This window comes from Meleagris gallopavo, chromosome 1 (assembly GCF_905368555.1).
Source record: "Meleagris gallopavo chromosome 1, MGAL_WU_HG_1.1, whole genome shotgun sequence".
Taxonomy (NCBI): domain Eukaryota; kingdom Metazoa; phylum Chordata; class Aves; order Galliformes; family Phasianidae; genus Meleagris; species Meleagris gallopavo.
Genome location: NC_139404.1, coordinates 132929167 through 132956107, shown reverse-complemented (window position 1 = coordinate 132956107; position 26941 = coordinate 132929167). Strand labels below are relative to the sequence as shown.

General features: G+C 38.4%; 1 protein-coding gene and 1 long non-coding RNA gene across 2 annotated transcripts in view; one reads left to right on the top strand and one right to left on the bottom strand.

Annotated features, from left to right (window-relative positions):
* Positions 1–3099: 3099 nt before the first annotated feature.
* Positions 3100–13979, top strand: LOC146545622 (uncharacterized). Its single transcript, XR_014880702.1, has 2 exons — positions 3100–4903; positions 7024–13979. It is a non-coding gene; the product is annotated as an uncharacterized LOC146545622 (long non-coding RNA).
* MRPS9 (mitochondrial ribosomal protein S9) overlaps positions 13941–26941 on the bottom strand; it is a 33007-nt gene continuing 20006 nt past the window's right edge. The window contains exons 6-11 of the mRNA XM_010728066.4: positions 23718–23800; positions 20887–20962; positions 18105–18273; positions 15981–16089; positions 14981–15150; positions 13941–14145 (exon numbers count right to left, since the gene is read on the bottom strand). Coding sequence (XP_010726368.1) covers positions 14054–14145; positions 14981–15150; positions 15981–16089; positions 18105–18273; positions 20887–20962; positions 23718–23800 — 699 coding nt within the window. The 3' untranslated portion in view covers positions 13941–14053. The remainder of the gene's footprint in view (positions 14146–14980; positions 15151–15980; positions 16090–18104; positions 18274–20886; positions 20963–23717; positions 23801–26941) is intronic.

Here is a 26941-nt window from a genome sequence, read left to right as displayed (position 1 = left end):
GTATCTTTAGTTTCAATAAACAGAAAGCTGGACGCAGCATCCTTTTTTTAAGTTCCTCGTGCATCATGGTCATACTCTGCCTTTCAAGGTGTCTATCAAAATGAATCATTTCATTTTCCATCACTCTGCAGCAGAAGAAGAATGTCCTGCACCCTACGCATCCCTTTGGGCCACCTCTTTCATGGTGTCTACAGAAATGGTACTGAGGATGTGAAGGAGTGCTGCTCTCTGTGCATTTAAATACAACATAGGGCCTTGTCTCAAGATGTGCACTCGCTACTGTGTTCAGAATAGGTTTCTTTGTTTTAGATGCACACACTTTGCCTGGCAGCCTAACCTGTTCAGCACTAGCTAAGTAGCAAAGGGGACTTTTTATTATGGGAAATGAATATTTTCTGTTTTTATGACCACAGAACAAGAGTTTATATCATTAATATCAGTGTAGCAGAAACTCATTTCCGCGTACTTTACTGGTACTCAGCCACTACAATTTTATATTTAACAAAACCTAAACCTCCTCTTCTATGTGTGTGAATATACAGTAAGTCTCTGCTGGTAGCTCCATTAACCTCTCCTGGCTCCATTAATTTTGCCCACTTTTTTTATCACTTCCTCTGGAATCCTTTGCCTCAGATGCAAATAACTCCCAGTGGAAGATGGCCTATGCTCAAAACTGGCTTTTCATCCCTGAATAAGAGTCCATGCAAATTAGCTGCTCAGCTAAAATCCAGCTTGCTAAACACCAGTGAAATTATGTCATGGAAATGGATCCCCATAACCTGCCTTCGCTTCTAGCCAGCACTTGTCAGACATGATCACAACAATAGCAAATTAACTTCAGAAAAAAAACCCTGACAGGGCAAAGATATTCGGGCAATATTCAAATGAACCACTTAACCTTTTGGTACTAAAAGCTTCCTGCAATAATGAAACATTAGTCATTAACTAAATGTGCTTTGTTAAATATTAGACAAGAGAGCACATTCAATTTAGATCTCACATACACTTAGCAATAAAGAACCATCTGTGTTGAACACAATCTCCAGGACAGGAAGTGTGCTGTGGATGGCACTCCAGTCTATAAAGCTCCGATGTGTTGGGAAAAAGGCACAGCAACCAGCACATCATGGAAAAAAAGCAATGCAGAAGGGAGAATAAGCCTATTTATGAGATTGTTCCTCCTCTCCAGAATTATCCATCTGGAGGAAGCACAAGGGAAAACTGAAGTTAGCTGGTGAGCAGACAAGGAAAACTCTGCTCAAAGCAGGGTGTTACCTTTGCGAAACCCAGCTACAAAGAGTTGTAAGTATCACAGAATCATTAAGGTTGGAAAAGACCTCTCAGATCACCCAGTTCAACCATCAGCCCACCCCCACCATGCCCACTCACCCCCACCACGCCCACTGACCACGTCCCTCAGAGCCACATCCACACGGTTCTGGAACTCCTCCAGGGACGGTGGCTCTTCCTGGGCAGGAGGAAGAAGGTGAACATCTGAGACGTACAGCATTTTATTTCTTCCTTTTTAATATGCACAGTAATTGACCCACAAATTCACATTAAAACAAGAACCATTATTTGGCTGGCAACAAATTTTTTTCAATTGCCTTTTTTTTTTACTGCTTCACAGTATTTCAGAAAGTGCCTCAGACAGCTCCTGACCAACACCCAGTACAAGTGCCATCTTGTTTAGCATTAATGAAATTTCTCTAGCAAGGTCAACTGTTTCATATTGTTCTGTCAAGACAAGAAAATGCATAAGCACTAAGATTTTAAAGGTTTCAGCCCTTTTGGGAATCCTCTCTGTAAGGACTACTATAGTCAGATGTCTCAGCAAGGAGAAGGAACAGCAAGAAAAATATGTAGGAAGAGGAACAAGGTCCTACAGCATACAGATATTTTCTTAACTATATTAAGGCCTTTGGACTCAGAAAAAATGCCTTTCCATTCAACGCTTTTCAATTTCTACTGAGTCCTTTAGAGGGCTCCTCGTCAGCACTTGAAAATTTAGGGTGTTCTTTAGTTCCTTATTTGTGGCATGGATCCAAACCCATAACAAAACAGTTCATATTTAGACAACAACAAAACTAAGTTTCCGGAAACAAACTATGTTTTACACAAAATATAAAAAAACAAATACAACTATTAAAAACTGTGAGCCATGATTTCTGCATATTTTTGGTTTTTCTGCTAGCTGGTTGTCCCATTCTTTCCAAGGACAGAGATTATCTCAAGATTATCTTGGAAAGTTTATGGAAATTGTGCCAAGGTGAATCATAGGAGACTTTAGCGGGAAGATGCCAGACAGAAACACGTGTCTTAAAAACAGGTGGAAAACAGGAAGACAGGATTTGCTAGAATTCGTCCCGAGTATTTTTTTCCTTTCATCTACTTAAGTCACCCTTGCCATCCACAGTGAAGAGCTGAGAATACATTAAACAAAACGTAAAGCTGAACAGTCCTTGTCACAGTACATTATGATATGATGATAGTGCTTTTTCTGAATTGTTCTATTAGGAAAGCTATTTTGAGGGGGAAAAAATGGTTAGCAGTCAAAATATTAGGAAGAATTCTTTGTAAATGCCACCTTTAAAAGTCTACCAGAATAGCTATTGAGAATGTACATATATACAATAACAATATAGATTAAAAAAAAAAAAAAAGTGAGTAGTTTTACTCTGATATCTATCTTTAGCTGAATTTAAGTAGAAAATTCAATCTATTAATTAATAGGTCAACAGGGCTAAGGGCAAAAAGATACCTTTCTAGAATCATACAAGTTTTTGGCTGGTTATAAACAGCTGTATTAAAGGAAACTACTAAACTGAGTCCATAACTGAGGACATACAGATACACCCAGAAATACAGACAGGAAATAACGTGAAGAATGAGGAGCTGCGGGAACACCCACCCAACTTCAGCCATAGAGATACAACTGCGTAGTGTGAAGACAGGACTTCAGTCCTAAAGGGTTCACTCCAGGTGATTAATGAACAGAAATGGTTTTAGGAGCTCATACAACACGGGTTATTTGCATTACGGAAACTGCTCTTACAGACGTGCAGGTCTCTACGTTCCATGGACAACAGCACTCAGCATAGAGAGCTCAGAATCCCCGATACTGAAGATCACTCCATGAAGGCCACTCCTACTTCAGACCACTTTCAGAAGTGCCCTTCTTCGTCTACTTTTATTAAATCAACAGCTTTTTACTTTTTCCCAGGTCCACTCTATTCAGCACATTTCCATGGGGACTCTTTGTCCAGCCCTTCCTGGCTCCTTTCTGAAATCCCTGTTAACAACAGCAGGCTAACATTAGATTCTGTCAATTATTACCAACAAATGCTTCTAATGTTAATGATACAATTGCAATGCTGCTGCTGTGGAGAAATAGTACACCTCAGAGAAACTAGGACAGCTGGGCTGAGGAAGCGTTGCTGAATTACCCTTCAGAGGCAAAGAGGAGCCCAGGCTGTGTAATCGTGGTCAGCACATATTTGCAGAGGTCAAGAGTCGTCTCCTGTGATCCTTCTCTAGGGAGATCTCAATTGCAGACAGATGAATGGCTGATGGAGCCGGAGGGCCCTTCGCACAGAGCTCCGCTCGGGATAAGCGTGTTTGTCTGTGGGCATAGATACATGCATAAGCATGCACGTTACATTTGTCAAGGTTTTTACTCCTAACTTGGGTCAATTGTTGCCAGATTTTAAATTTTAAAAAGTTGAGAACTGCTGCTTTGAAGAGATGAAATTGGCTTACGCTTTGCTCAGAGCAGCTGCGGGTGCCTCATCGCTCAAGGCCAGGTTGGATGGGGCCCTGGGCAGCCTGAGCTGATGGGGGGCGGCCCAGCCCATGGCAGGGGTTGGGGCTGGGTGGGCTGTGAGGTCCCTTCCAACCCAAACCTTTCTATGATTCCGTGATTCTATGTATGATACACAGATAGGGTACTTATTTTTTGTTTGCATTTATGCGTTTACGTGCATACCTATATGTATCTGTATTACTCTAACAAAGTTCTAGATTTTGGAGTTGGAAGGGTGGGGAGAAGAGGGGAAAGCAAGAGAAGAACTGCATGTGAACATTTTTGTTTAGGGGAATTGAAGGCATTTAAGGGACCTTTACAAAAATCACATTTAAGAGACCTCTCGTTCATCTTGCGAATAGCACAACAACAGCTTGCAGGAAATGATAATTATCTCCTACTACCACTCGCTGGTATCCTCTAAAATATTCTTTTAAAATATCTAGTGCGTTGAGGTGTGTCAAGTAGCTTTTTCACCATGCAAAGTGTGATAAACAGGATATCTCTCGTAATCAGAAATCTAAAGTATAGGGAATGTAAAGATTAAAAGAGCAGTGCTTTTCTTTAAATGAATGTAATCAATGTGCTTATTAGTTTGCTGCGGCAGAAGGAGAGAGTGGGTGGGTGTTTCAGAGTTGGCACATGTCTATTTGGCACCAGTGAATAGCCTGAGTGTTTATAGAGAGAGCTCTGTGGAATCCCTAGATTCTGCAGATTTCCTTACCAATTTTGTCTCAGATAATTAAGGATTTTAAATAATAAAAGAAAAAAGTTAAAGAAGTACAAGCTCCAGCTGGATCGAATTAAAAAAAAAAAAAAAAAGAAAGAAAAGAAGGGTTTTTACATTCTCAATATTGCCTTAAAACTAAAAATCAGCAGTCAAGCACAATTTGGCTCTTAAAAGTAACTATGGAAAATCGGCACCTGCTTCCTCAACAGATAAACTCCATGGATGTATCTAAAGCTACATCTTCTTAAACTTGTGATTAAAATGTTTCTACAGCTGTTGAACCTGCAAGACACAACCCATAACAGAGTTGGAGTTCAGCTGGAGTCCTTCTGATCTGTACCTGATTGAACTGACCTGAGGCCCTGGCTGAGGTTAGGATAAGGCTGCTGTTAGCCATGGCAACACGTGAGCAACAACCCCAATACCTCCAGGTTCCACTCCCTCCTTCAAAGGAAGATGAAATGTTATGGTAGCCCTCCTTGTCTGAGATAAAAAAAATATATATATTTGCACAGACATGGTCTACTCATTCTTTAGCCACTCAGCTCATATAGAGCTGGTGAGCAGGTCCAGAAGAATGTCTCTTGTCTTGAGGAAGGGCTTGTTTCACCACAAAGAAGTAATCACTCATTGCACCTCTCCAGTCTCGCTTGCAACAGCAGAAACAAGACATCTGACTGTCTCTCCTTTCTATGGCCCAAGCCCAGGCTCTCACCCTAGAAACAACACAATTTTATCTACAATGCCAAAAAGCCACAGGCCAGTTTTGACCAACAGATGACATTCATGTACCTATATTAAGTTCCCTAAAGCCCTTGGAGGGCTGGTGGCCAGCTTGGAGCAAAGAGGAAAGCAGTGTAGCTCACTGTGAGCAGCATCTTGAGACATCCAGTGCCACCAGCACTGCTACAGTGGTGAAAAAGCTTGTCTCAGGATACACTGTGAGAACAGTAGCATGTCACAGGCTGCAGGGAAGGACAGGTAAGGTCAGGGATAGTGCCAGGCATCAACATGCATCAACCCAAGGAGGTTGTGGATGCCCCATCCCTGGAGGCATTCAAGGCCAGGCTGGATGTGGCTCTGGGCAGCCTGGTCTGGTGGTTGGTGACCCTGCACACAGCAGGGGGGTTGAAACTAGATGATCTTTGTGGTCCTTTTCAACCCAGGCCATTCTATGATTCTATGATTCTGATTCTATGATACTCTTATTTGGATTTGCTATAGGAAGCTTGGACACAGCCATAGAATCATAGAATCGTTAAGGCTGGAAAAAACTTCTCAGATCACCCAGTCCAACTGCCAGCCCACCCCCACCATGCCCACTGACCACGTCCCTCAGTGCCACATCCACTTGTTTATTGAACGCCTCCAGGGACAGTGACTGCACACCTCCCTGGGCAGCCTGTGCCTCACTACCTCACTGCTCTTTCTGAAAAGAAATAATTCCTAATATCCAATCTGAACCTCCCCTGGCAAAACTTAAAGCCATTCCCTCTCATCCCATCTCTGTTACCCAGGAGAAGAGGCCAACCCCCACCTCACCACAACCTCCTTTCAGTTCAGTGTGGAGTGCAGTGAGGTCTCCCCTGAGCCTCCTCTTCTCCAGGCTGAACAACCACAGTTCCCTCAGCCGCTCCCCATAAGATTTGTGCTCCAGACCCCTCACAGCTCTGATGCCCTTCTCTGGACTCACTCCAGGGCCTCAATGTCTTTCTTGTACTGAAGGGCCCAGAACTGAACACAGTACTTGTAATGTGGCCTCACCAATGCCGAGAACAGATGGACAGTCAAAAAGACCAAGTGCTAAACGGGCATACAGTGCAACTGCACTCACATGGCTTGAGCTTTACCAACCTCCAACAGCTCACGGTCAGGCTGTGAGCAATTTCTCTACCGTCATACACAAGATCTGTAAGAGAGCAGGACCAGCTATTTCCTATATCCTAGTCAGTGCCATAGGAAATTCTTAACTGTAGCTCTAAATTACTTCAGTCTTTACAGCTCTATGGTTTCCCTAAAATGTTCAGATTATCAGAATTAATTATGGTGGGAAAAAAGAAATGATATCAATCATCTTTTCTAGTTCTAATGCATATAATGTATTCATATAATACCTATATGCCTATATGTATATATTAATTATATGTATATAATACCTCGGTCAAATACTACTTAATCATTAAATGGTAACACTAGGTTGATCAAGATCTATTTCCTACTTTTACCATGACTAAAATAGGTTGGTACTCTTGGCAAAGTATTATTTTGCCAGATACGTGAAATTAAAAGTTAAGCAAGGCCAGCAGCAATACAGAGTGATAACTCTGGAGAAAAAAATCTATATACAGTAGATGAGTTGTGTCTTTTTTTTTTTTCCCAGCCATTGACTTAAGGAGTTAGATGAAATAGTATTCAGAAAAAATTACATGTTTTTTTTTATTTTGTTAAATGCATACCTATTAAATGCACTTTGCCCTCCTATATTTTGCAGTGTAATGACTGGAAAGCTCAGTTGGGCCACCGAAGCCTCGGACAGGAACGTGCATTATGAGTGCAGCTGTAATTCTGGTCCCATATCTGCATCACACCTCCAGTAAGGAAATTCCTTTCCTTTGACGCCAGCATCAGCTCAAACACTGGAAACTTCCTCCCACCTCCTCCCTCTACTAAAATAAGGATTGTTTTATACTTTATACTTTCACACTCCCTCCAAGAGCCACTTTCACACATCCCTATCAGTCCAGTAGGCATCTGAAGATCAACTCCACTCAGATCCTCTAGTCCGAACATCAACCCATCACCACCATGCCCACTACCAATGTCCCCCACCTGAGTTCCTGAGTGTACCGAACGGCTGGATATTTTAGGTGTGCAAAACCAGAAGAAATGTCATCTGGAAGAATCAGGCTCAGAACAGATATTTTGCTCATCCTGAGATGTGAGATGCAGTCAAAGCCCCATTCTGTATCCTCTTTTAGTATGCATACTGTCTGGATAGAACACTTTAAATCATATCCTTCAAAGCACTTTCCCAGCTATTCAGATTTGTCAGTTTCGACCGTTTTCTCATGCTATGTTTATTACTCCTAGGGTTTTCAAGACCATACGTTATAAATAATGGCCATGCACAGCACTTGTGTAGGTGAAGCACATTAATGTTGATACCATTCTGCAGGCGGGGTGCGCTAAGCTGCTTCTATGGGAAGTTCCCTGCCCCCTCCTATTTTGATTTTTCTGCTCTATACTTGATGACTAGCAATAAAAATGGATAAACAGAGATCCAAGGGAAATGAAACTACATCTGCTGAACATTCAGAGCCAAAATACACAAGGTGGATAATTTGCATGCTCTATGTAAAAAGTAGTTATGCAGCTTTCTTCCTACTCTTTACATCTCCATAAAACATAATAATGGATTTCTAATTATACATCCAAATAATAGGCAAGCTGCAAGATGCTGGGAGAAAATTGGAAAGGGGGAAAGAAATGAACGAAAGGTACAGATGTAACGAGGGTACTGACATTTCTATAAAGATGCTGTGATGGTTGCTAAGTAGTCATTTTGAAACAGAGATTTGTAAGTGTTCTAATAGGAGTTTTCATTTTCTGACAATTTGCTACACAGTTGAGTGATGTCAGACTACAATCTGTAATCTACTACAATGACCAAAGAGGAGCTGTTTTCATGACCATTAAAATACATAATTGGTTCCTAAATTGGCACTGTACAAAAGAAGCCAATCAGATTTATGCCAAACTCAGGCAATGGGTAAAGTCTTGACTGGTTGATTTTGATGATGTTGAACATTTGAGAGCCTTGACGCCGAAGTAACACATTCTGTATGTAAATGACAAGTTCCTTGAGGTAAAAAGAAATTTATGGCAGCACATGATTATCCTTTTTACAGGTGGATGATGGCATTTAAAGTGGGCTGCACTGTTGCCTGGAAGAGGCTCAGCATCTTCTGGTGCCAAGTGCAGGGCTGGGACCAGCGGAGCCTGAGGGCAAGCCTCATGCCTGCTTTTTGTGTCTGATCACAGACAGATCTTCCACATCTTTCTGGTCGGTGGCACCCTGTGAATCTCCCAGAGGGGAGACGTAAATGCTCTGCACATTCAGCCCATCAACACCAAATCCACCAGCACACATCAACTCGCTGTAGTGAGATAAGGCAGAGATCACCTGGTAATCTGTTATAGAAACAAAGAAGCAAATGTTTCTCTAAGGAATTTCTCTAAACATCGTTTTCCTTCCTCATTTTGCCTCAGTCAAATAAAATCATTAAGCATCCTTCACCACTCGAGCACAAATGAGTTCTCCAGCCTTGAAGCATGTCCTTTGCTTAACCTCTGCAATCAAACGGAGTGCATAGTTAACATCGGGAGGAATTTGGGACAGGCCTCAGATTTGCTCTTCTCCAGATTAAGAAACCCTGCGAGGATGCCCACAGGTGATGTTAGAGCCCACATCTCTCATCAGTTCTAGAAGTAATGGCTACCAGAGAGCTCTACTGCCACTGCAGTAACCACTGGTGGGGGTTTCCTCAGCCACTACTAAAGCTGCTCACTGGGATGGGGACGTGGCAACTCAGGTCTCATACGGGAGGCAGCTGAAGCACAGAACTGAAAGATCCAGGCAGCTCAGCTGTCCTATGATTTTGGACACGATGAGAGAATGCTGCATAAGTGTGTGCTCAAATTCTCCTTTTTAGAAAGAAGTTGAATAAAGCAGATTTTTCTTTCAAACAGTAATTTCAGTATGCACGTCATAGCTTTGTGTATTTGTGTTCCTGCACCCTCAGTGAGGATTTTAGTGGCTAGAGTTAGGAGAGCATATTTAGGTTGTGGTTGGACTTGATGATCTTTAAGGTCTTTTCCAATCTGAGTTATTCTATGATTCTGTGAGCAGATGAACACATGGAACTAAGCCTGAAAAGTGGTTACAAGGTCCTTTAGAAAGCAATGACCTTTTTTTTTTTTTTTCCCTGTGTATAATGTTCATACCACATTAGTGTTGACAGTGAATAACTCATACCCTCTTGCTTTGCACACTGATTCTGTCTAAAACTTGTCATATTATATGAACACACATAGAGACAAAAAAAAAACCTGTTGATATTACACCACCTAAAAGGTGTTACAGCTGCCACCACTGCCTGTATGTCACACAGCATCCAAGATCCAAGAGATGTAAGGTCAAAGTTCAAGAGATGCCACCAACCTCAGTCCTGCAAGTCCTCTCTGGAACCTAAAATAACTGTGCCAAGACAAGGTTTGAGGTTTTGGAATCACTTCTACCCTGGTATAGAGTTAAACAGTCAGTTTTGTCTTGGCATCATCACACATCATCTCGTCTTATAAGAAAGAGCAGATAGCAGGGGAAAGTGTTCATGGGCAACAGTTCTCTTGGACTCAACAGTCTGCTTTGCTGAAATTGTTTTGGGGATGCTGTGGCCTGTTCAGGATCACACCCAGCCTGTAAGCACACACATCATTCCACTTACATAACTTATTAGTTTGCTATTGTCACCATCTGAACATGACATCCCTTGAAACACTAAAGGAAGGTCCACACACATTCTGAAATCCATAAAGATTTAGTTTGTTAAACTATAGACTTCCTCCAAGGAGGCCCCCAGGAACATCCTGGTTGGTATCTAGGAAAGAAAGAGCAGCTGGGATTGGAACTGCCCAGTGGGAAAGACTCCATCATTTCATGCTGAAAACCAACAGCGAAGGTGAACACAGAGGGCTTAAGAAGAGGTGCTAAAAAATGTGAAGCCTAAACCTGTTATCCCCTATTTGTTTGCATGCTTTTCTCTTCTCACGCTGTTCCTGTTATGTGGGCAGGTACATGGCAGTGATGTGCACCCACATGTGTTTGCAGGATGGCTAGTGAATACATACAGCTGATGACTGCTGAGTGCTAGCAGCGCCTAAACACTTTTGCTTCCAATTTCAGTTCTGAGTCTACATAAAATAACATAGGGTAGTGTGGAAACTTCTATGGATGTGAGGATTTTATTAAACAAATTGTACAGATGAAATACCAATTGGCAATTTCATTCTACTCATATACGTAATAAATATTCAGATAAATTGCCAGAAATTGATATGCAGTTTTATAATGCCTAAAGTTAAACTGCTCTTAATTGTAGTTCTACCAACTTGCAAGTATTCATTTCTCTAAAAGATCAAAATATCCAGGAACAACAACAGTATAGATAAATCAAGAGTGAATGAATTAATTCATCACAGCATCTGTGACATTCACAAAGAAAATGATCTTCTCATGATTTTCTGTTTAGGTTGATTTCTATTTAATACTGAAACAGGAAAATAATAATAATAATAAATATGATGCTGATGACTTGAACAATATGTATATAGTTCATTGTGTATCATCATTAAATACTTCCCAAAGAAAATAAGTATTAAATGAAGTGAAATAAAAGGGCTGCTAGCTTCACTTTTCAACGACAGTCTATTTTTCCCATGCACTATTATGGCATCCTCTGTATTTTGACCATCATTCGCTGCTCACGGCTTTCAGACAGAAATCTAGAAAGAAATAGTACAAGTATTCCCCGCTCTTTTATCACAGAACGGTTTGGGTTGGAAGGGACCTCACAGCCCACCCAGCCCCACCCCCTGCCATGGGCAGGGCTGCCCCCCACCAGCTCAGGCTGCCCAGGGCCCCATCCAACCTGGCCTTGAGCGCTTCCAGGGATGGGGCACCACAGCTTCTCTGGGCAGCTGTGCCAGCGCCTCACCGCCCTCTCAGTGAAGAATTTCAGCCTAACATTTAACCTAAATCTCCCTTCTTTTAGTTTAAAGCCATTTCCCTTTTTTATCAAACACAACCCTCACAGCCCGTGTAAAAAGTCGGTCCCTCTCCTGCTTATAAGCTCCCATCAAGTACTGGAAGGTCAGAACGAGGTCTCCTCCAATTATAGGCTTTGAAGAGACTGAACCATAACTTATACACAAGCTTTGAGGAAAAACTCACATAAGATGCTGTTAGTTTGTTTAAGGATAAATTTTCTCAGCTTTCACATTATGTCAGCAGTTCCACAACATATCAAGATTATGGCTACGCACTACCGGAATAACATCAAAACTCTCCAATTTTAGTCACTGAAATTAGATTTCTAAAAAACAGCATTCTCTCACATGTATTATTTTGCACTCAAATTTATATCCCTTATCAGCACAAAAAAAAAACCCTTGAAATACGAATCTACACTTTAAAAACCCAATTCCATTGTTTTTATATTAACCTGTAGCTATAGAAATCAGTATTTATAGGGAAGATCCTTCATCATTTATTTTCCAAGTGCGTACACAGCACTTCTGAGAGCAGCTACTTTCATTAGGTTGCAAACTGCTCCATCTTGTGGTAAAACAGCAGCACCAATACAAATCAAATAGTTTCTCTGTACTGTGGGAACCAGTCAGAAGATAAACTACTAGAAATCAATTGCACTGATACATTCTGTTGGACTTGGAGCCAACTTTGGTAGTTTACCCCAAAGCAAAACATCAGTGTGGTGGAGAGGAAAAAAAAAACAATCAAATCCATACGAACCACAGGATGCAATGACCAGAAAGTATAGGCTGCTTATTTCCTCCTTATTGCCTGCAGTCAGAAAACATTTTCACGTTTTAAGTATGTCACTCTTATAGCTTGACTGCCTGATACTTAGGTAGGTAGATGAAAAATGATTTGACATACTCATTTGTCTTTAAAACGCAGGATTCTTGTCTCTTATTCTCTTATTATTTTTTATTTGCAGCTAGAACCTTTAGGTTCACACACTTTGGTGTGTACGTTAGCACATGGTGTGCAATGTAAACACTTGGTATTCACATCAAAAGAATCCTTACATTCCTGTCTTAGAATGGGTATTTACTGAATGCATTTAATAAAAGTCACATTATCATGCAATACGTTAACAATTTGGAATTAAATTAGCAGAAAGGCTAGTTAAAGCATTTTCCATTTTCACTACTGTAAAACACGCCTCATTTAGCCTCAACTTGCTTTTCAAAGAATCAGGTGAATTGTCTCAGCTGTTAAATTCAGCTTGAATAAATCACATATTTTGAATGAGATCAACTACTTTAGTGATGTGAAACCTATCAGTGACTCTAGAGAGAAATCATGCCCAAGTTTACTGAGCATTCTCAATAAACAAATATGAGTGAAGTGGCTCTATGGAAGCAATCAGGAACACACCTGTCAAGGATACACCCTGCTCTCTTTTACTCAGTCCAAGAGATCTGTGTTTGCTGCTGCCTCTTGAATGGCACTTTGGGAAAACAACGGCCCAATACGGATCACTCGGTTATTTATCAGCTTCCATGCTCTGCTAGCAACTTCTGTATCACTGAGGTGTAATATTTTGGTATCTACAGCAAACACGAGGAAGGGCTGTGTTCTCATCATACTCAGAAAAACTTAGAGAGGGCCCTGTTGTTAGAGCTACCGAGAGGTATTTCTTGTCTGCTTTCCCCTGGCTTGATGAACATTGTTTTCTTTTCCACTGTAGCCTACTTCGTATGGGAAAGATGAAGGATATGCTTTTCCTGGAAGCTGTATGTATTTGACCTCTGTCTCAGGAAGGAAGATGGAAACAAACCAAAATTTTGTGCTAATCTATTTTGGCAGGGTACAATTATAGACAGGAGGTGGGCTGCACTGTCATCACCTCCTGCTTCTGATTTTAAAAAAAGAAAATTCTGACTGGATTTGGCAAAGAGTCCAATGCTATCTCTGTGCATTAGCCATATTCAGAACATCCCTCTTTGATCGGATCCCCTGAGATTTGAAAGGGTGGAGAAGATTAACTTCAGCCTAACCCCACCAGCTCTTTTTGCATTTGATGGAAGAAAAAAAATCCTCACTCCTCCAGAGGGTGATTCAGAGCACCTAAAATTAGATGCTTAATATGAATCACTTCCTCCTTAACCCTGGGGAGTATCCTGGAGGCAGTTTCCACCATCAGAAGTTAGCCTCCGTGAATGTTTCTCTATCAATATCCCCTCAACAGCTGTCAGCGTCATTCTAAGCAGTTCCTCAACTCCACCACAGCTTAGGTTGAGTTATGTGGATCACTTATCCTCAGATACCTGAGATGCAAAAAGGAAGGCACTTCAACACTCAGCCAACACCTGTTTAGGAGCTGCCTAATCCCAGAACTTTGATAGCTGAGTCACTAAGTGAGCAGGTTCATTTTTCAAAAATTTACAATCCACCAACAGTTTCATAAACTGTTACTGACTTCAATAGAGCTAGAAAGCTGGCATTCAGAATTTGTTATTTCAACAAATCGTGTGACAATTTTCAATGATTTAAAATAAATTTTACGAAACGTATTTGTTGATTCTTAAGTAGAGAACACGCTATTTTTAACTGTAAAAAGTCTTTATTATTAAATATATTATCCAACAGTTTTAAATCGTAATTTGCTATGCTTTGAAATTCTTGGAGCATTCTGCCTTCCTTGAAATACTCAGACTTATCGCTTTTTCCAGGTGAACTTTCGTCGTGCTCCCTCTTGACCAGGCTTCTTCCGCTCCCTCACACGTGGATCAACTGTCAGCAGCCCAGCTACAAAACAGAGAAGCACCCACTTGTTTACTGTTATTAGTTTGTACATGAATTTCAGCACCTACAAGGATAAACCTGTGTAAAACAAGCTGAAATGGATCCATTTCATAAGTCTCTCCAGTTCAGTTTCTTTGGTAACTGAACTTTCTCCACATTTTACTTTATGGACCATTAAGAAATTCCATGACATCCTATTACAGACTTTGTTTAAGCCTTTGGAGCAGTGGTCTCTAACTTTCTAAATTGCACACTCCTATCTGTAGAAGATTTTTGAGCAAGCACCTCAATTAAATATATTCATTCATTTACAAATTATATATGTGCACTACTGAAGTTCTAGTATTTTATTTCCTATATCACAAGGGATCTTGTGCACTCTGTTCAGAATTATGCTGATCTCCTTAAAGGTACCAGACTCGTTAAAATATCAGTTTACAAGAGTTCCCAGCAAATCTCACTTGTCGATACTGAACAATTATAATCAGAGAATCTTGCTGCAAAAACACTAGCACAAACAGAGCTTTACATCTGCTGATGGCAACAGAGTGGAAAAAATATTAACTGTTTTGCCAATAATAAACAAAGGTAATCTCTACTAGTTTGGAAAGAGCACAGTTAAAAGTTCCCTGTTCATAATTCTGTATATTCATATTCCTGGAACAAAGGACGCTAGGAAAAAAAAGAAAACAATTCATGAAGTCAGAGCCCATTCATACACCATACAAGGTTCCACTGGGATTATTTATTCAAATTTGCACAATCCGCTCCTTAATTACTCTTGTATTAATTCACTTAAACTAGAAACACACTGGGAAACACTGAAATCCATTCCTACCTTGTCTCATAAATTCCACCTCTTTTTCAGTGACAAAACTTCGCAAGGCTTTTGCAGTGGCTAAACGTATTGCTCCAGCCTGTGATGATCTTCCTCCACCAGAGACTGTGCAAGTTGTATCATGCTTTCCAATTCTGTCTAGAAACTGGAAAGGGAACAACAACTGTTCTCTAAAAATAAAAATAAAAAAATAATACTCATATTATGAATTTAAGTTGTATATAAAGTCGTTGTGTACATTTCCTATCACATTATACACCAAAACAGTTAACTTTCAAATAGATATTTAGAAAGGTATTTACATCCCTGAGGTCTCACTGAAATAAAAGAGATCAATACGGAATTAGCAGCAAGGATAATTTTCAAACTGTCAATGTTAAGTACTTGAAGTTCAGTTTTGCAATTAATCTTGTCTTGCTAATTATCTGTGGATGCCAAGATCTGGATATTACAAGTGAGCACTCTCTCAATCAGCTCAGAAACCAAAGGTTTACCAAAAGGTCGACAAAGAAAGGTTTCTATCCTTTTTGAGAAGTCTTCTCTATAGCAAGCTGTGCACATCATTCAAAATCTGAACCAATATATGAAGTTTCCCACCTTGTTTGCTTCCACTATATTACTGAGTAATTACACATGAATATAATGTGCAAATCTCTCAGGAAACCCTTCAATACCTTTCTTTTTTAATTATTATTTCTTTAAATTAAACTGCAAGTCCTTTCTAAAGCAACCAAAATTCGTGCTCTTTGTTTCTGCACCCCTGCAGAAAGGGAAATAAGGAAGAAAACAAGGTTTGCCAATCAGTTCCTACATTACTGACTCCTGAAAAGCAGGAGGAAAATAGACTAATCTTCATAAAATAGGCAGTAATACATAAAAATAAAAAGAAAAGATCATAGCACCATCTCTAGAATATAGAACTGAAACATAATTGTATAGCATTACTTCTGGTGGAATGTTTTCAGTACATTAGAAATACACAATTTCATTGTGCTCTCACCTGTCCTGCAGGACTGGGAAGTAATGTAAAACATCTATTCCATTCACTGTAATTTTTCCAGTCCCACTGCCATAAACTACTGCAGTAGCTCTTGATGTTTTTCTTACACCTTAAATAAAGAACAATCTGTTATGTGCCTTTAATTTTATAAAGAATTTCAAGTACCCAAGAAGTCAAGCTGATCTTTACACTTCCATACAGTACCAGACGTTTCATTTCGGAGGCTGATGCAGCAACAACAACAAAAATGGGGATGAAGGGGAGGAGGAGTAAATACAAACAATGAACAATCAGTTTTAAATATATTTTGATCAATACTATTAGGGGTGGGAAAAAAAGTGAACTGATGTGGAGTTGAGTTTACAGTCTACCTCGCATAAGTTCAGAAGGTCGGGACACTTTCTGGACCTGGCGAGGTCAACATATGCAAAAATTAACTGCTTGCTCAACTGCTATGCACAATTTCAAACTCTAATGACTTCTAATGATTTGACACAAAAAAATCAAATAAAGAAGTTTAAAAATATTCACATGGAAAAGGTTAACACTATCTACACTGATACAAGCAATGCCTGTGCAACATTTAACATTGTTTCCTCTGAAATTACTAGTTGCAATTCACGTTCCTGTTAAAACATAAACTCTACTCTTAAGCCTCAGAACATGTAGCACAAAGGAAACAATAATTGTTATAATGAAAGAAATTAGACATTTTGCTTAATTTAGAGGGATGATGGGACACAACAAGACTCTTCTTGAATGTATTATGATGGCTTTTCTTAAATAAGATGGCTTGCATAAATACAGCAACTACTATTCTGAAGACACCACGAAAAAAACAGTGTGGATTAAATTCCAGTTTGGCTCTTTCACACTCCTTTGTTATCATGTCATCTTGAAGTCAACTCAATGAAAACAGTTTGCCAGCCATTCTGGTTCTCAAGTTCATAAAGTTGTAGCATGGCTTGTGTTGAAAGAAACCTCAAACATCATCTGGTTCCAACCTCCCTGACGTGGGCAGGGTTGCCAACCAGAAGATCAGACTGCCCAGGAACCCATAGCCTGGCCTTTAATACCTCCAGGGATGGAGCATCTACAATTTCTCTGAACAGTCTGTTCCACGGCACCCGGAGTGAAGAACTTCTTCCTAACACCTAATCTAAACTTCTCTTTCAGTTTAAATCTATTCTCTCTTGTCCTAACACTATCAACCCACATGAAAAGTCTGTCCCCTGTCTGTCTGTAAGCTCCTTTCAGTGACTGGAAAATCACAGTGAGGTTTCTCCACAACCTTCTCTTCTCCAAGCTAAACAATTCCTTCCCTCAACCTTTTATCACAGGTGAGGTGCTCCAGCCCAGTTAAGAATACTCATCCCTTTTAAAAGTACAAAATGAAATACGTATGTGAATGCACAGATCTGCGTATGATTTGTCCAGAAAGTCTTCAGGCATTCCTATCTATGTTGTTGCTATATAGTTTTTCCAGACAATCACTCTTGGCTCTTCTCCAATATCATCTCTGTCCCAGCACCAGTGACTGATTCCTGCCTCTGTCTCATAATGCCAGCTACCAACTTGTTTGAAAAATTAAGTTTCCTAATTCTGTGCATTTTCCTCAGCTGTTTGTGTACACTGAAACGCTCTGCTACTTATTCTTTGTATCTTCAAAATTCTCATTTGATGAACCACCTACACAAGCCATGCTAAAACTTACTTGTAGCTCTAAGCACACCATTTTTGTACAAAGCACCAATGCTGTTACAGCCACGGAACTCTCTCTGTGTGTTTGTGCTCCTCTCAGCCCTCTCTCCATTACAGTCAACAGACAACTCTTCACAGTAAATTATTTTTTTTATTGCATGTGTTGAACAACGAGGTCCTCTCTGCAAAGGTCTCAGATCTCACAGTTGATACACTGTGCCAAAAACTCTGACTTTGTTAGCAAGCTTTATCATAACTCAGTGTTTTAGTACATAATTAACAATTACATATCCAATATACATGTAAGTATATAAAACGAAGCAGTCAAACAGTGTCATGCACACATTCACATTATAAAGAACACAGTGTGAAGAACATAGTGTGAAGAAAACAAATCTGCACCAACCAACTTGAAGTTATTACCTTCACCAGTGCTGAAGGCCACTCCTTGCTCATCATACTTCAAGGGCTCAACAGATACTTTTTGCAACTGCACAGCAATTTCTTTGGAAAACTTTTTAATATAATTCTCCTCGATGTCACTGCATGGCAACGTCATCAATTTTTCTAAGAGTCGAATAAACCTTGAGTACTGTAGACAACAAGACTTCATTAAAGGATGCAAGTGTAATTGCATTTGCTAAAACTTTCTATTTTTACATACTTGATCTTTCTACTTCACTTTTATTGATGATTTCTGACAAGATGACACTTCTGCACCTACATGCTGATTTAAGAACAGCATCCAGATGCATCATTTTCTGTGTGACTAAAGATACCTAGTTCTTTCTTCAGGCAACAATGAAGCATTAATTCAAAGTATAACCAACCCCTTCATAATACAGGATTACTGTATTAGAATGAAGTTCATCACACTTTTAAAAAGAAAACATTGAGGGGGTCTTCGTTCTTTTATTATTATTATAATGGCAAAAGAAAAAGATTTTCACTTCATTTTCAGTAAGTCAGCACATTCATTCACTTGGAAGTAATTTTATTTCACTAAACTGAACCTCTTAAATGATTATATTTCATAATACATACAGGAAATACCTATCTATCTATCTTTGGCTGTTCAAGCTGAGTTACTTTAATGTTTATGATTTCCTTTAAAACCTAACAATCAAGCTATTTAAAAATTCAAGAGATACTTGACTTAAAGGGCAACCTCTTGAGATAAATTATCCTTTGCCACTGTGTGGTTCTCTTTCCCCCTTACACCCCCTCCAAAGTTCTTCAACATGTGATTAAAGAGTAAACACCACTGTGTTAACCCGTTTGTGCTAAAAGCTGGGATGTCCTGTTAAGAAGCGTTACTGGCAAGAGCACCAGATAGCCAGTCACAGAGCATGAAGGTATGCCATCTTCTAAAATGGATTTTTCATATGGACACTGGATCTTTATTCTTGAAACTTCCTTTACTTACAACTTCTTATTAAAGTATTTTTTTTAATTCTGTTTCCAGAATTTTCAGCACAAAATTATTATTATTATTATTATTATTTTTTGTAATCTAGCAACAGACTCTGGAGCTCTGACATCACCCAAAAAGCAATTTCTACCTTATGATCTGACACAGATCTGTGGTAAAGACTTTGAAGATCAGGAATATGAATATACTAAGGTTTAAGTATTACACAGGCTGCAGGTGAAGAAAGCTCCCAAGAGTTTTTTTCACGTGCACAGTATGAATTAAAAAAAAATCAATAGTTATGATTTTGTCTAATAAAGCACACACCACAGAAAACTTCTTTGCAGTGGCAAAATAAAAGAATTTGAGCAGGTAACACTAGCAGCTCATTCTTAGGTGTTTCAAATACATTTAAACATCAGTGGTCGTGCGATGGGCTGAGACTTTGTGGTTTTACATTCAAGAGGCCAAAACATAACAGGTCTTTTTTTTCCCACCCATCTTCTGCACAACCTTTACAGATGTGCTGTGTGCAAAAACCAACCAGTGAAGAACACCGAACTGACTGGTTGTACAAGCAGATCAGTTTCTGGGACTCTAAGAACAAAACCAACCATCCCAAATGCAGAAGCTACTGAAAACACTGAGCTTGTAACTACTTCTATTAGAAGCAAGATAGTTGAAATCTCCTTGGTGTACCAGAATGGAGATTTACAACAGCAATTTCAAAACTCAGACTTGAGGAAATGAATCTGCTGAAGACCTTTAACTTCGCCCATACACAGCCAGCTATCACGTGTTACTGTTCTGTATGACAAATGAGCAAGGAGCATCTTTGCTACTGTCATACTATTTTTGTAATGACACTGTCCAAAAGAGATTCAGGAACACTGTAGGTTTAAAAAAAATACTTGAAATGCTCAGATAATTCGTGTTTTATTTTCTGGTACTATCATATTCAAGCTTGAACTTCCAAAACAAACCTGAAGTTGTTCAGTCACACGGTTGTTACAAAACCTAATGCTGTTTAAAAAGCTCTGAATAAAAAACTAAGATGCAATGTAAAGAAGTACTCTGAATTTGTGATCAAATGAAGTGATACAATCTACTGATACTGGGAAAACTACAAAAAATTTCCTCTCTTCTCCCATACTTCATATAAAGATAACTAAGGAGCTATCCTGGATCACACCACAGATCTGTGTAGCATTATAACTTGTTTCTGATATTTGATTCTGTAGCCAACCACTAAGAAAATGAATTCTTATTTCTGACCATCTTTCTCTGTTACTTTTCTATCACTTAGGAATATTATGCCAAACATTCTCCAAGGGTTTATCATTTAACACATACAAATCCATTGTGTTTCCCATCTTTGTTGTAGAGAAGAGGTGAAAGGGTCTAGTCCCATTTTTTCATCTGTAATTAGAATTTCTATTATAGTTGTCACTGTGCTCAATCCCTGACAACACAATTAGACGAGGAGTGCTTCTACTCTAGGCCTCACAATGCTACCAGAAGAAAAACTAAGCTATGTTAGCTTTAAGTCAGGGTTAGAAAACCCTTAATTGTTCTATACTGTGGTACATTAAAAAAAAAAAAAAAAAGGAACATTTTAAATCAACATGAAATCACTGGGATAGTGCTATAAGCATATCTATTTTCATAGGAAGGCTGACAAATCTTTTAAAGAACACCTGCCTCTATGTAGTATCTTTTAAAATAAAAAAAATGCACAGAGTCCGTGTTTTGAAGACACAAGCCTCTTTAAGATTAGAAAGATTAATTACTTACATCATCATCTGACAGTTTTTCTAACAACATTCCTTCCAATTCCGTCTTAGTCACCCATCTGCTGCCAACCAGGTTTCTGTTAAAAATATCACATATATTCTCCCTTTAATTAACTAAGCAATTAGAGTTGCATCACAAAGGACCACACTTACAGTCTTAGTTCAGAAACACATTTTCCATCACAAATGAATACAGATCACATTCCCATAGTAAACAGAGTAAGGCCTATGTTGATTTGAAGAGATATTTTGAAAGGAAGGGTAACTTCACATACTGAATGTATCAAAATTACGTATTTCACCTGTGTTTTTCATATTACTGAAGTCTGATACAGAGCAGGAGTAATCTTGTAAAAGTAAGCTATCTACTCCACAACTTAAAATTTAGTTTACATTGGTTTTTAGTTTTAACTCTCTGCTAAGAAAAGTCTGGCTTACAAACAATAAAGAAAAAAATAAAAGGCAAGATGTTTAAAAAAAAGTAAAAAAATCTGAAGCATCAAAATTTTGTCTGTGCTCTTCAGTTGACTGGTTCAATACCAGAACTCCATTAGCAGTAACCATGGTCAAAGTAACAACATACCATATCTTACTGACTATGCAATCTTGATATGCTCAGTACAGTAACTGTACTGAAATGATAGCAATTGCACAGATTTTTTTAAGAAAACAGCCTCATATGCAGATGTTAACACAAACAAAAAAGCTTGCAACAAGTCTTTGGGAAACAAGTATCACACAAAGACAATGCAGTGCCAAAGTTTCCTAGTAAATTTAAGGCAAAGCAGTAGCAGCAGCTTTCTCACATCTGTAGGTTGGGGTTTTTCTGTGGTTTTCTGTTTTGTTTTTTAAAAGAAATTATCTTAACAAACAAGTTCTGATTCAGAAAACCATTCCTACTCAAGGTGATTTTGAATACTACTTATAAAGTATGTTTCTAAAGTTTTTCAAAGTCAAAAGAAATGCTTACTTCGAAACAATGCTGGTTTCAATAGGCATTTAAAGAAGTGTCCAATTCTGATAAACTCAAGTATACAGTACATATATTTACAAATAGTTACTTCCAGTGAAATCAGTGATTTATTTATTTTAAATATATGAAAAGTTATAAGCTTAAGTGTTTCAAGGTCAGCTTCCAATCCTTCAGTTAATATTACAGTGTGTTCATGATAGATTGTTTTCTGGAAAAAATAAAGATTTCCCCTCCCTCTCCTACCTACCTTGAGGAGATAAATTATCCAGGCTAATCTCAGAGGAAGAACCACATCCCTTAAATCCTTTAAACTCTCAGAGCTTTTATAAACATAATGGAAGGAGGGGATAAAAACAAACCACACTTTCAACCCTCACTACCTTTAAGTCATTTTTCACATCAGTAAATCCACCATCTGAGCTCTGTAAGGAGTTAGGTTATTTTTCAGCAGTATACACCAAGCAGTTAAATTCACTTGTTCTCATCTGTTTAGAAACAAACATGAATCTATGATAAAACATACTGTGGCTCATAGGATGCTATACAGGCACCATGAAGAAACGTTAACTTCTTAAGTAACTTTTATTTAAGAAAAAAAATTATCTCAACAAGTTAACACTTTCTCTTCCTCAAACAAATGGCTGAAAAAAAAGACAAGCCAACATGATGTGCAATTAAAACCACACACATCTGGCCAGAAAATGCAGAGCAAGAACAAAGAAAACAATTAGGACACTGAAAAAAGAGTAATCATACCAAAAAAACCCACACTGAAATAAGGCTTCCTAGCTGTATCCAAAAGCAAGAACACAGCTTAAGAGAAGCAAGTAGTTATTAAAGCATGCACTCATTTCAAAGAACCGTACACATGGAGAAACCAACCACAGCAGTCTCCACAACTTGTTCTGGTTAATATACATAAATACATATATAACTTCTCCACCCAGTGGATAGAGGCAAGCTGAAGAACTTGCTGTGCTTATCAGAAAAGTTAAAGAAGAGAATCTTATTCAATTCCTAGTAATGGTGATATTTACACAAACTCAAACAAATAAACTTTTATAAAATGACTATGGTTTTGACAAGCTAGATGTTCAAAGCCTTTAAAGGAAAAATAACAAAGGATTTTGATAGTCTTCAAAGAGGTACTGGTAAGTAAAAATACTCAAGAATTGTAATTAATGAAAGACTATTACAAAACTCAGCTTTGGTCTTCAGATTTTTCCAAGAATCAAGCAATTTATTTAGTATTTACAAAGGCCTTGTTTTCTCAAAGAGTTTACCACCCTTTCAAAAATCATTAATGAAGAAATAATTAGAAAACTTTACACAAACACAAACAACCCTGAATACCCTCTAAATATTTTCAAGATGCACGTTCAAGAGAGTAGTGAGGTGCTGGACCAGAGAGGTTGTGGATGCCCCACCCCTGGAGGTGTTCAAGGCCAGGTTGGATGGGGCCCTGGGCAGCCTGGTCCAATATTAAATGGGGAGTTGGTGGCCTTGCATGTGGCAGGGGGGTTGGATCTTGATCCTTAAGGTCCCTTCCAACCTAAGCCATTCTATAATTCCATGATTGCAGAAGTTTTATAGAGGACAGAACATTGGAAAGAGAGAAATATTAAAGAGCAAGAGAAATAGCTGGGAGTTCACCAACTTCATGAGTAAGCAATGAGTGCTCCACACATATGGATTACAGACAGACTTTTAAACCTGAAATTAGCATACAAATGTTAGCCAAGTAATTGGAAAGAAGTCTGAAAATGTATTTGGGTAGGATGGGGGAACTACACATTGTAGTAGCCAAAACAACCAAAGCATTTCAAGAAAATTAAGATCCATTCCAACTGGAAACTTACTTTTTCTCCTTCTGTGGAGAAATGCCTTGAGCAGCCAGTTGGTCTTGATGTTTCTGAACATTTAGTAGTTTTTCATATGTTTCCTAAAATATAAGCAGAATAATGAAATGCATTTCCCATTCAACATTAAATGCATTTTAATAACAAAGTCTATGCTTTCACTGTCCAAACACCCAGAATTCAAGACAAACAAGCAGAGCTCTAACAAATGAGATAAAAAAAAAAAAATACAGTTACATTCAAGCTAAACTGGTGAACATTTAGTCAGTACATATAATATTTTCATATGTGGTTCAATGTAGCTAATATTGAATTCTGTTTTTTTCTGCTGTTTTTCTTCAGTGTTTGTTGCCCTCTTATAACACAGGGCTGGAACAAAAATTTTCAAATATATACAGTAAAACAGCTACATCTGTATAACGGATGTGTCTCCAAAACATAAAGCACAATGATTTCATTAGAGCATCCGCGTTTCAGCTTCTTCAAACAAGCGAGAACATTTAAAATCACAGATTATTTCATTTAGCAACATTTTTGTACATTTAGATCGTCAGTTTTAACAGTGGTTTGTATCAACCAGAATTCCCTGTTACCGTGGCACACTCACAGGGACACCGTTCTACATTTTCATACATTTATCCAAATCAGAATTTCTGTTCTTTCAAACATTACAGATATATACCGCCTCTGAATTTTTTGCACAACTTTTCTTTCAGAACAGTTTCCTTGCGATTCACAGCTACGCATTTCCAAACCATGTTGCTGTGACAGTGATTTACAGCTTCAGAAAACCGAAAGCAAAAATATTCAAAAAGCCATACTGAAAATATTACAGGAGTCATGTTTTAATGAAGTATTTTCACTTTTCTTCAGTTCAGAAACTTTCAAAATATTCTGTTCTAAAATACTACATCCAGTACTTTGAATTACAAAGAGGATTTAAATCACAAGTTAATATTCTGAGAAATAATTACAAATAATACTGAAGAAAAAGAACTTTTGTACTACAACAAGTTAATGTATGCCAAATCATTTACTTCCAGTAAGATGTGAAAACACAAAGCTTGTAATCAATTCTACATACTTATCTTACAAAAGAACAGATCGGGAAAAGAAATGTGAGAAAACTATGTACTGTCAAAAATTAACATTGCAATTCTATTCTCAACATAAGTAATATTGTGATTTGCATCAGGATGCAATGAAATTTCTGCAAGTTTACAGTCGTTAAAAACACACACAAAAAAAACACCATCCTGCTTAGAGTTATAAGCATCTACTGTTCAAGTTGATTTATCCACTAATAAAAACACCTGCACACTGACTAAAAATGTGCACTGAAAACATATGAACTAAGAAATGATTGGTATCTGAGCTGTATACAAAGCATTTAAAGGAAGACTATTCCGAGGCCTGAGATGCAGATCATAGGCAATATTTTTAACAGGATTGTGAAACAACAGTATTTTTTAATAACTCCGCAGTACAAAATCCTGAACTTCCACTTCTTCAGACGGCACAAGAACTCACATATTACAGTAGCATGCCTCGAAGAAATCCTTCAATTTTGACAGAGATAACTGTTTTAGGGAGGAACTAGGAAAATTTCTCAATTAAAAAAAGCCCATTTATCTTCACATAGATGGAACAATATATAATAGAGCATAACAAATCATAACTTCAAGGATTCCCACTCCTCAGAAATACATATCTCTAAGATAACAAGGTATGGTAGCACCACTTTGGGCAAGATTCATTTCACACCAGCTCTAATAAACTTAACTTAGCTCCACTTCCAAGCAGACTGCTACGCTGAAATAATTATTTTTTTATACAGGAAAAGCAGACACATGGTTTGGCTTAGCGGGCATGACGTGTGCCTGACATCAAGAGATTTGGCACACATTTGTCATTTCACACGAACAAGAACCAGGATGGAACCTTCTGCTCCAGGTAGGGAAAAGAAGGACAGAAAAGTTTTGGCTGCAGGTATCTGCAGAGAACTGACTGGAACAGGGGTTTTAGATTCCAGTGAGCTCTATGAGCTCCCGTAGGTGGCAGTCATCAAATGAGGCATGGAGAAGATAGTTTGGACGTTGAGAAGACTTGTCAGACAATCAAACAGGGAAATGGATTATTAGCTCATACATACAGAATTATAGGTTGGAAGGACTTTAAAAGATCATCTAGCTCCAACCTCCATAGTGGGCTGGGTCATCACAAATACATACATGGCACATTCATGTGCCAGCCTCTCTGCTTATCTCTTGCAAGGCATGTAGTGTCACCATCCTATCTGGCAAAGAAGTCAGCTCTGCCTACTCACCAACTTCCATCATGTTCATGACACTTCTGCATATATTTTAAATGGGGTTAGTTTTATTGGGATAGATTTTTTTACTGAAAAAAAAAATATATATATATATATATATATGTATATATATATTATTTACGTATGTATATCAGTAGCATTTTTAAAGAGCTGTGATATAGTTGTGTTAGGCTTTTGTTGGTGCATATATATATATGCACAACTATATCACAGCTCTTTAAAAATGCTACTGATATACATACGTAAATAAAACGAGGCATTGGTTGCCACCCAGCAGTTTTTAGACTCAGAAATTCATTGTTCTAACCAAAAAATAAAACGTCACAATTGTTAAAAGAGTGAGATCTTTCCTTAAGACACTCCATAGGTGCTCCCAACCAGAGCATGCTTAAAACGTGCACTTGCAGGAATTAAGATGATCTCTTTAAAATGCTTTGGCTAACCTACAGTGCTAATTTCCACTGAAATTAAAAAAATATTTTAAAATACTTTGATGTGCAAAACAAATCAGTAACAAAAGTCAATTTGAATCTCTTATGACATAGAATTTTGCTCTGAAGTATTGAAAAAAAATGAATGCAAGTGTTTAATCTCTGTATAGAGACAGAGTCAACAGACTAAAAGAACCACTCACGTGTGCAGTAAAGCATGTGGGTGATTCTTTGCAAAAATCAGGAATTGTGTGTAATGCCCAATAATTTATCTGACAAATCTTCACTCCCCAAAGGCTAAAGAAAGCGCCTTGAAGGCACGCTTGCATTTCCAAAGCTGGCAGGTGAAGATCTTACCAATCACTTCAGGATTCAATAGTCCAATTCATGAATGTACACATCTGTGTGTCTTGTAAACTCAGCTATTACACAATCAAAATAGCTGATTTTACAAGATTGGC